General features: G+C 40.2%; 1 protein-coding gene across 1 annotated transcript in view; it reads left to right on the top strand.

Annotated features, from left to right (window-relative positions):
* The first annotated feature begins 9,091 nt into the window (after nt 1-9,091).
* The window catches only part of LOC108239197 (Na(+)/H(+) exchange regulatory cofactor NHE-RF2), a 28,882-nt gene continuing 26,589 nt past the window's right edge, over nt 9,092-11,384 (top strand). The window contains exon 1 of the mRNA XM_017421773.3: nt 9,092-10,287. Within this exon, the coding sequence (XP_017277262.1) occupies nt 10,081-10,287 (207 nt within the window). The 5' untranslated portion in view covers nt 9,092-10,080. The remainder of the gene's footprint in view (nt 10,288-11,384) is intronic.

The following is an 11,384-nucleotide window of genomic DNA, read 5'->3' as shown; positions in this document are numbered from 1 at the left end:
TTGGTGGCCTTGTGGTTTATAAGTTTCTTTTAATGAAAAGGCAAAGAGATACAAAAATGTCTGTTTGTTCTTGGAAAAATGTTATAGTCTCCAAAGCAAATATGAAAATGCAATAAAGCTCAGTAAATAACCCGTCAACTTACCATCTCAGGTCTCTAAATAACCCCCTCCAACAAAAGGTTGTGGTTTTGTTGAGAGTCCTTTTTAAGCCGAAGACTTTTATCTTTTCTAAATCTAACCTGTTTTTTAAGCACATTTTCTACAGTAAAAATACTGAAAATTAAAACGATTCCTTTAACACCTCACAACAGAGACATTATTCCTGCCCAATAACTTAATTAAAACCTAAAATATTAGCAATATTAAGAAAACAAAAGGACAATGGGCGGTTGTTTTGAAGCCTGAGCCATCAGCGTTGGCAGCTGGCTCTCATTAAGCAGCTCGTTAAGCACCAACTGGTGAGGAGTGTGGATCAGGACACACAGCTTAAAAAAAAAAAATTAAATTACAACCTTCTGTGCCACCTGACTGCCCGGCTGAGAAGTGAACATCACGCTGCCTTAAACTGGTGCTGTGATATCAAAACACTTTTATGAGTACAAGTACAAATACACCCACAGTATCGAATTGAAACCTAATACTGGCATCAGTATCAGTGCATCTCTACTTGATAGAGTATAGACAATATTAAGTGGCATAAAAAGTGCAGACCAACAGTTATTCCTGCAGAAATATTGTGGTATTTCTGCAGGAAGTGCTCCAGGCTGCCCCACAAATGCTATTTGTGCTCACATAAATGTAGTGTTGGCATGAACCACAGCCACATGTTTAAGACTGGAGCCGTTTTAAAACAGCAGCAATCTGCTTCAGAGGCGGCTCAGCATGGACTAGCCTTTAGCTCTTCAATCTGAACTGAACTCAGGTTGTTTAAAGAGTTATCTGCAACAGGTAAGATGTTAATAGCTCATACCCTTTCCACAGAACCCGACTTCAAAAAGATCTGAACTATTCTTTTAACCCTAGTAGTTCAGGTTTTTATAAAACCACAGTGTGTATTTTGTTCTCCTAATTGTTCATTGTCCCTATAATCTAACCAGACAAACTATAATTGCTGCTCCACAGAATGAAATTATTTTTTCGTATAGATTTTAGTCACATGGACGTCCACCTATACCCCACAATCAATGCAAAGAGCTAAAACTACTGACAGACTTGTGCATTTTACTGGAATTGTAAAACACAAACTAAAACCCAAACAAGGTATCTAATGTTTAACTTTTCCTCTCAGTTGAAGGTTTGGTACCCTGACAGTTTAATGACGTGTACTAACAGGTGATTTAAAGCGTTTTGTTGTTGCGTTCTCAAAGTGACTGAAAACACATAACCTCTGATTACTCTTTAACTGTTTCCCAAAAGAGCATTTACTTGATCTGAATGATTTATTTGACTAAAATGATCATAAAAGCCCTAATAAATGTGCACAGATGTTTTACAGTGCCTCTGATTGGGACATTTAGTGCGTAACGTTCACGATGAATCCGCTGATGTTCTTCAGGACGTGGCTAATTTTTGTCCTGGCATTATTTCTGCACCTCCTGCCCGAGGTTACGCTCACTGGAGCCCCCGTGTCACACACTCTGACGCTCGAAGAAATGTTTATAATGAGCGGACAAAAGCAGCAGCGAGGTTAATTATTGGACAGCTCGTTGCTGCTATTAATGGCGCCTGAACTCGGCTGCGCGGTGAGTGAGCGAGACTTTTCCCTGGATTACCAACTGACAGATCAAGGACGTAAGAACGAAACTTGCATGTTTGATCAGCTCTAAGAAAATCTCGTATCATTTAACGTACAGTACTGTGCAAAAGTCTTGAGTCAGAGTAGAGGACTTGATCAACCATTTTTAGGCGTTTTGAAGGTCTTTTAAAGTTTTTCTTTGGACTTTGGCTGCTTTTTTACTCTTTTTTTCATGTTACTGTTCATTTTCTAAAGAATGTTTTGTGTTTATTCAGCCATAGATCAACTCTGATCTATGAAACATTCAGGCACCTAAACTCAACGGGTGAACAGTGTTGGATTGACTCGAAGCAGTTTATCAAAGAAATCATTTTAAATTGGATCTTTAAACACTTTGTTAGCAGAAACCTTTCACAAAGACACTTTTTGGTCAAATCAATGAAAAGCACCAAAGATAACAGCTTGATATAAAATAGTATTAGCTGAAAACTTGTCATGCAGTAGATGATCAACAGAAGATGCATTTCTCAGGTCCTGTGTGATTTTTCTTTTCCTATTTCTCAGATATTATACAAGCTTGAAGAACTGCTTCTAAAAGGTCTGTCTCCTTGGAAGCAAGGTACAAATATCTTAGATGTGGTTGAAAACATTTGCGCAGTATTGCTGTGTTTGCAAAAATGTAAAACTGAGGTTAAAGATCAATGTTCTTGTGGTTTAAAATAGACTGTTTTTCCTCAAGAATATTTGGGGGAAAGGTTTTGCCGCCATATCAGCAACATTTTCTTTAACTGTTTTAATCAAGACTTGTTTAAAAAAAATAATGCAACCAAAGAGTGGTTAAAAACACAATTTCTGTAAAAGTTTTTTCTGATAATCTCACAACTGCCCGCTATTAACAGAGTTATTAAGACACAAGAGCAGTGCCGTTCTGAGCTGTAATCTGGAACAGAAGTCCCAAAGAGAAACTCAACCCCAGCGTCAGCATCCTGAGCTGCTGACGCTGCCAATCAGATGCTATCCAGCTTGTATAATGTTTACAGTTTCTAACAGATTAAAGTGTAACAACGCTAACTTCATTGATGAACACACCACGCAGACTGGCAGCAGCGAGAAACTGAATGAGAAAAATACATTTACTTGAAACCAAAGGTGGTTTTAGCGTACTCAAAGGAAACTCTGGCTTTCAGAAAACTAATCAAAATACATCAAATCGGTACTTTATAACAGTGGTTCCCAAACTTTTCAGCTTCCGACCCATAAAATACCAGTGACAAAGGTGTATGAGCCCATCTGTTGGCTGTTTAAACATCCAAAAATGCTAATGACTCTCTAAAATAAGGACATAATGACAACACAAACAGTCTTAACATTCGTTATGCTATTTTTTAAATCAATTTATGGATGTGTATTTCAAGTTTTTGTAACAATTATGGTGCAAACATAGCATAAAAACTAAGTTTTTTATTGTAAATGGATATCTGGAGATTATCTAAGGACCCCTACTTAGTGTTGAGTGACCCCCACTGGGGTCCCGACCCCAACTTTGGGAATCATTGCTTTAGAACATATATGTGTACAAAGGCAAAAACAAATAAGACAGAGAGGCAATAAGTCATATGAAAAAAGTATTTTTCATTGTTTTTTTTTTGGTTCTTTTTTCATTTTAAAAGAAACTAAATGTTATTGTAAAGGAATTACATCCTTGTGAATGTTACACAGCAATAGTAAAGCAGAGCAGCAGTGTGGCTTTTGTCCAACTTGTGGAACAGTGGTCCTGATCTTTCCCCTTGAGGAGCTGGTAAGGGGGGGGTCATGGGAGTTTGACTCTCCAGTCTGCATGTGCTTTGTGGATCTGGAGAAGGCCTATGACCGTGTTCCCTGAGGCATTCTGTCAGGGGGTGCTGGGGTCACCTCTGAGAGCTATCCGGTCCCTGATTGAGCAAAGCATGAGTTGTGTTTGCATCCTCAGCACAAAGTTGAACTCGTTCTCAGTGCGGGGTGGACTCTGCTAGAGCTGTCCCTTGTCTCCGGTCCTGTTTGTGGTGCTCATGGACAGGATCTCAAGGTTCAGCCATGGACAGGAGGGTGTCAGGTTTGGGAACCTCATGGTCTCATCTCTGCCTTTTGTAGATTATGTGTTTCTAGTAGCTAATCCAGGCCATGACCTTCAGCGTGCACTGGGACAGTCCGCAGCCCAGTGCGAATCAGCTGGGATGAGAGTCACTTCCCCTAAGTCTGAAGCCATAGTTCTCAACCAGGAAAAGATGAAATGCTCCGTCCAGGTCTAGGTTGAGTCTCTGCCCTAAATGCATGAGTTCAAGTATCTGAGCAGGAAATAGATTAACAGATTGGGGCCTTATCTCCAGTAATGAGGGTGTTGCTCTGATCTGTCATGATGAAAAAGGAGCTGAGACTAAAAGAAAACCTCTGGATTTACAGGTCTGTCCAGATTTTAGCTTCCACCTACGTTTATGAGTGTGGATCGTGACTAAAAGAATGAGAATGTGATTCAAGCAGCTGAAACGAGCTTCCTTTGTCAGGTGACCAGGCTCAGCCTTAGAGATAAGGCAAGGAGCTCCATCACATGGGTGGAGACATGTCCCACTTGGAGGAGACCTCAGGGCAGACCCAGAATTCACTGGAGGAGTTATGGGATTATGTATCCTTTATGGCCTGGAAACTCCTCATGATCTCCCAGAAAGAGAGTGGCTGGAGACAAGGATGTCTGAGTTCCTTAGAACTGTTGGCTCTGCGTGTGTTGCACATTTTATCTAACTTTTTGTCTTGTCATTTTTTTCATAGTTTACTTAGTGTTCATAAACCGATTTAGTGCTTTTTTTGTTTAAGCCTTCTTAAATCTTAGGCACCAAAGTTTATTTGTGGTGAAAAAAATGTGGCATTCCTCTGCGTTTAATGCAGTTTGTTATTTCATTGATTTAAAAAAGCACTTTGAGGTGTGTTTCAAATGGTTTAATAGGTTCATACCAGATGTTAAGTAAAAAAACAATTTAAAATAAATAAAAAATCTACATTTAAAAGGATAAAAGCATCATTTTACATTAAATACTTTGGTGCACCTGAACAAAGGCTGAAACAGTGTGTGGACATCAAAGACTGGGAGCCACTCGTGTACCTTTGACCTCATATTCTTGTTGCAGCGCTGCAGCAACACAAGCCACTCGCTGACCAACAACAAACCCGAGCGATGTTTTCAGAACTCCCGTGAAACTCTGGGAACGTGAACTCAATGTCTTGCAGCCTGCAGTGTTTCAGCTGTACACAGAGAGGCGAGGAGCATAAATGGGGGGAGATTGTGATGAGGTGGAAGAATGATTTAGCTTGTGTGGTTAATTAAAGCTGAGAGCCGTGCCCTTCTCCACCCCTCAGTGTGTTTTGTGGGGGGAGGGGGCTCGATGCCTCTGTCCATTTTGATCACATGTAAAAGTTTATAGCTCCAGGAAATTACGCCCAAGAGACACAAACATTGCATGTAATAAAAGCAAGATGTGTCTACAATTAGGAGATACAGGCTTTTTTGTTTTTGTTTATTTTTTCAAAAACTTTGTCTTTAAATTTAACCCTCCAAATTGACCTGAAGTTAAAAAGGCTTCTCTTCCTGGCTTCAGGAGGGTTAAATCATATGAACGGTGTGTTACAGGCTTCATGTTACAATGACTGAAGTGATCATCATAAATCATCAGGGTTTATGTTTCTTCACACATTATCTTCCATTTTTTTCATGGCACATGCTGGAGGTTTGTGGCATTTTCCTCACACAGGTTCCTTTCTCACCTGCGCTCTTTTGATATTTAGGGAACTTTCTGTAAGAAAGAGTACAGCGAAGTGTGGGGAGATGCTCAGCAGGAGGTGCTTCAGTGTGTCACTACTGACTTACTAAATCTTCTTCTTTTTCTTTTGGCTGTTCCCTTTTCAGGGGTCACCACAGCAAGTCCTCCTCCATCTAACTCTGTCTTCTGCATCCTCTGTCCTCCCTCCATGTCCTCTCTAACTGCATCCATATGTCTCCTCTTTGTCTTTTTCCTGGCAGCTGCATCTCTAACAACCTTCTACCAATATACCCTCTGTCCCTCCTCTGCACGTGTCCAAACCATCTCAGTCTGGCCTCTCTAACTTTATCTCCCAGTCTTTCAACCTGTGCTTTACCTCTGATGACCTCATTCCTAATCCTGTTCATCCTTGTCCCTCCCAAGGAGAACCTCAACATCTTCAGCTCTGCCACTTCCTGTTCTGTTTCCTGTCTTTTTGTCTCCAAACACAGCTGCTCTCACCACTGCCTTGTAAACCTTTCCTTTGTACTGATTTACTAAATATTGTTCATATAAAACAACTAAAGGCCTAACAGTCCTTGGATGAATGCATATAGTCTATTGTTTTAGACTAAGGTCTTATGTTGAAAACTGATGGAGTTGCAGCTGTTTTCATCAAACGGTGAAAATACCATTTTGTGCGATTTCACATGATCTGCTAGTGCTTGGAATATGTGCTGTGAATGACTGTCAGCTACTACCACAACAAATTTTAGCTCAGTTTCTGTAAAATTCTCCGAGGTACAGTCATTTTTGTGTAAGCTCAGTAGATTCCTACAACCTTTAGTCTTTGGTTATGTTTAATTCATAGTTTAATAGGTTTAAAGAATGCAGCTGTTGCTGCAGCCTTTTGTCTCAGCAGGATGTAAACTTTGGACATCGTGTCTCCTGGGAGTTTGTTGACTCATTGAGCCATTTAGGTGACAAAGACTAATCCCGGACATTACCCCGGGACATTTGCCGTGATGGCACTAACTGTCTCCTTTAATATAAACACTGAGATAAATTCCTGGCTAGTGTTCCTAATGAAGTCTCTCAGTGTGTGTTTGAATAAAATGCCAGAAAAAGGCTGCAGCACCATCTTTCTTTAAAGCGGCACACATTCACTAAACCCATTTTCTTCAACCTGTCAGGCCGTGACTCTGATTAAACACAGATATTCATATCCTAAAAAGTGCAGGAAGAAACCATTTTAAGCACAACATAATAAATATATATATATATATATATATATATATATATATATATATATATATATATATATATATATATATATATATATATATATATAACAACTATCAATTAGTCATTAATAAAGATACCCTTATTGTAAAATGATTCTCCAATCTGAGGATGTTCAGAGCTATCTGCAACAGGTGAGATGATATTTGTTCATTAAGCTTTCCACAGATCTGCACTTCGAGGAATCTGAACTATCTCTTTTAGCATAAAAAGGTCAATATTTTGCTTTCCGAACTACAGCATCTGGTCGCTTCAGTTTCTAAGTATTTATTGTTTTTTACAGAAGAGGTGATTCAACACAACCATAAACATGCAGCTGTCCCAGCTTTTAAAGCACATGCTTTTCCAGAATGAGCATCTTTTCTTTCAGTTCCAACAATTTATATGGTGTTTTTGTAATACTTTAAATCATCTCTTATTTAATTTAAATTATATGTGAATTGTTGTATTCTGTTGGACTCAAACTGATGAATCTGTAATCAGGTGTTCCCCTGTCGTTTTTAATCCACTAATCCCTGAAGCTGCACGGATGATGGTTCATGCGAGGATTCCACATTTCACGGTAAAATCAGGAGGGTTTTTTTGCCACATCTTTGCCCCCAAAACCAACTGAAACAATTTATTTGGTCTTGAGGCCATGCTAACACCCTTCCAAAAATAAAGAGTGCCTCCCAGCAGGGAGAACAACATGTCTCTCCTCGTTTCGTCTCTGCTCAAATTAAATTCACCAACGCGACCACAGTGAAAAGAACAATCCATCCTGGCCTGATTGACAGGAAGCTTGTGTTTTAAATGGAGCTGTCATGATACATCTGTTGGTGGGCATGCAGTTAAGAAAAGAGCCATCAAACACCTTTCTGCTTGTGTGTGTGTGGGTGTGTGTGTGTTCCCACGGGAGCTCATGGAGGAAATGATGCTCGGAGTCAGCGGGGCCATCGCTGTGGACAGGAAGACTCTCAGATCAGTGGAACCACTGTGACATGGTTATACAAATGGTAACTGAGACTGGCCATCTGGTTTTTCGTTGCTCGGGGAGCTCAGGCTGGATCCGACTGGATGCTTGTTGATGTTTACGCTGCGGCAAAGATGAAGGTTTGGCACAAATCATCATATTTACGGCTCAACACGAGACGCTCAACAACAGCAACACACTGATCAATACTGTTGGGAAGGCTGATGTTTTAATGTCAACTTCTTTTACTGTTACAAAAAAACGTCAACAAATAAAACCTTTACAACATATTCAAAATATGAGCAACAAGTGCACTTGTTGTGGTAATCACAAACTATAGTTTTCTTATAAAGGCATAAACAAATATCACTGACAATAATTATTAATTATATTTCAAAAATCAATGTATTACTAAAGGTACCCTATGCATTACACAGTGTTGTTTCTTTTAACTCCATTAAACTTGAAAGACTGAAAAATATTAATTCATTATTCATTTATTGTTCATTTATTAGTCAGTAGCTGAGTTGATCTGGGAAACACATTTTCAATACTATGAGCCTTCACTGCCCCCAAATGGCCACAATAAAGAACTAAAATGACTCATTTCTCTGCACACTGAGTTCAAAGATCAGACATTATTTTCTCCTACAGTAGAATAAGAACTGACAACAATGCTGCAATAAAAAACTAAACTAACTTATGTGCAGTATTACTTTAAAGGAAGCTGAGTATAACATGTAATATTAGGTATTTTTTCTGTCAGGGGTCAGTTTCAGAGTGGATTAGGAAAGGCTGCAGTATGATAAAACATGACATTTCACTGATTAAATTATTTATTTTTGTCTCAGTGATGATGAAGCATCTATTGGTTTGCAGCAATACAACCAAACTGGGAGGCAATGATGATGCTGCTGTATTATTTAAGAAATAATACTTGTTGTTTTAACTCAATTTGGTTTGTTTTTCTTTGGGTCAGCTTACAAATGGGACCAAGTTTTCTCATCATTGCAAGTAAAACTTTTTTAAAGACTAAAAAAATCCTACAAACATCCTAATAAATGTGTTTTCTGTTGAGCAAACCTGTGACTGTACTGAAATCTGATTTTGTCACATTAATCACAACTGACTTAGATGTCCAACAGCCTCTAAATACATTTACAATACTGCATGTCTGATCAGTTTGTCTTCAGGAATAAAATAAAATAATCATGTTGTGTAATGCAACGGTAATTTTTAAAGTTAAGCGGCAAAAAACAGGTGGAGCACCAAAACCAGGACCCAAAACAGAATTTCAAGAGGTTTTTTTATGGTGTTGTCAGAAAGATCCTATTTTAAAAAGGTGTATTTTATTTACAATTGCTATTACTAACTGAGAATTCAGTTCAATTTAGTGTATTTATACAGTGCCAATTCACAACTCAAAGCATTATGCAAAAGAAAAAAAAAAACAAGTCAAATTAGGTCCAAATCAGATCCAGGTTCAAATCCATTTAGAGTCACTTTGTGTCTATTTTATTACAACACATTCACATAAAGTACATGACAAACAAAGCACTGATCCTTTATTTTAACCATCAAGAGTTTTAATTAACATACCGCCCAGATCCTGATTTGTTGCTCCTTTCACTTCAGAGGGGACACAGATTAAAGGGGGACAGCTGCTGGCAGGCTGAGTCACCACCTCTGCCAGCATTCTGTATGAGCTGTTGTTCCTGCCGCCGGGGGGCGTCGTTGCACCATTTGGACTCTTGTCTCTTTCTCTCTCTCTCTGTCCAGAGTCTCCGAGCTGGAGGAAGGTGGTGCTGTTGCGCACAAGCCGCAGATCGTGCGCAAACTAGAAGCTCGGAGCCGCAGCGGGATGTTCTCTCTCCGGACTGTCGTTGTGGATCAATGCAGGGAGTTCTGATTAACCTCCCCCCCCCCCACACACACACACCTTTACCCCACCCTTACAGGTTTCTGATGTTCGTAGGGACATTCGTGGCGGTCTACTGGAGGTCCTGAAGGACCGGATCAGATCTGGAGCAGCTTGGAGACGAGAAGACACGCGATCTGTTTGAGTGGCTGCAGGAAACTGAAACTCCGCTGCCTTTTTTTTTTTTTTAAACTCCTTTTTTGTTTTGTGTGGTTTCTCCTTTTTATGAGTTCCTTTGGAGTTCTTTCTGCTGTGATGTGAGCTTCTGCACGGCGCAGTCATGACGCACCCTGGAAGTTTATCCCTCTCCTCCTGAACTCCCATCGCTTCTTTTTTTGTGTGTGTGCGCGTTTTTGGTTTTTGGTTTTTGGTTTTTTTTCCACCACTCTTTAAGTTGCAGAGGCAAATGGCCAACGAGCGGAAACCTCGGCTTTGTGTTATTGCTAAAGGGGAGAACGGGTACGGCTTCCACCTGCATGGAGAGAAGGGGAAGAGCGGACAGTTCATCCGCAAAGTGGAGCCCGCGTCACCCGCGGAGGACTCGGGGCTGCGCGCCGGGGACCGAGTGGTGGCCGTGAACGGAGTCAACGTGGAGAGAGAGACGCACCACCAGGCGAGTGGCTCCATTCATATTTATGATTTGAACTCGAGTTACAGCCCTCGGCTCCTGCGGGGGTGCATCAACAGGTCACACAGGTTGGCACACTTCAGGGTTGATGTTTTGCTGTTGTTGTGTGCGCACTTTCTGCCACTGAGCTTCCCAATCCAAAGATCAGTTCCATTTGACTTGCTGACCTTTGCGCAGACAGAAAGACAAAAGAATTTCAAGACTTTTGAGCGCAGACTGGTGATAAGAAACCCTTTGCAGATATCAGTCCCAGACGGACCAGCAGCAGAAAGCCAGCCTCTGTCTGTTCAGCCCACAGTTTATGTGCCTGTGCCAAGAAATGTCTGCAAATGTCTGCTGCCACCGTAAATCAGGTTAAAACTGTCTCCAGACCTGGCTGTGCGTCTCTGGTCTCGGAGAAACTGGAGCTTTAAACACATACTTTCCCCCATCATAAACAAAACTTCAGCTTTGCACACAGTAGGAGCTGCTGCCACTTTCTCTCCATTCTGTGCTTCTTTTGTTGGATAATGATGCTTGGTTGCATCTAAACTGTTACAAAACACCTCAGCTGTTTATAAAAAGTGTCATCTGCATGTAAATTAATAATGTGAAGCTCTGATTCAGAATGGTTTTTTTTTTCTTTAGTTCTCTCATCCACTCATTGTATTCCAGGAATGACCTCAAAAGTTGGGTTTGGGTTTCACAACTACGGTGGTCCAGGAGGGGAAAATAAGTTACATCACACAAAACAACAAAACCAAAAAGGCAACAATGACAAAGAAAAGCACAAACATATAAAAGGCAAACACACTGTAAAACATCTGATGGTCAACTTTGTTATTGTTGTTAAAACTGAGTTTTGTCTGCAAAAAGCTTAGATTCTACATCAGTTTTCTCTAAATACATGTTGTGAGATGTTTTCTTTGTTAGTTTTGTTAGGTTTTTTGCTTTACAATTGGACTAACCAATAGAAGATTGTCAAACATCTATCAGATCTGGACAACAACTCATGTCCACTTCGGGAAGTTGGACCAAATGTTTTTGATATCTTCAAGCTATTTCTTGTCCCGTTGAGGAAAAGTCACCAATCAGTCGGGTTG

Source organism: Kryptolebias marmoratus, linkage group LG12 (genome assembly GCF_001649575.2).
Source record: "Kryptolebias marmoratus isolate JLee-2015 linkage group LG12, ASM164957v2, whole genome shotgun sequence".
NCBI classification, from domain to species: domain Eukaryota; kingdom Metazoa; phylum Chordata; class Actinopteri; order Cyprinodontiformes; family Rivulidae; genus Kryptolebias; species Kryptolebias marmoratus.
Note: the sequence above shows the minus strand (reverse complement) of the source record. Positions and strands in the feature narration are given on the sequence as shown.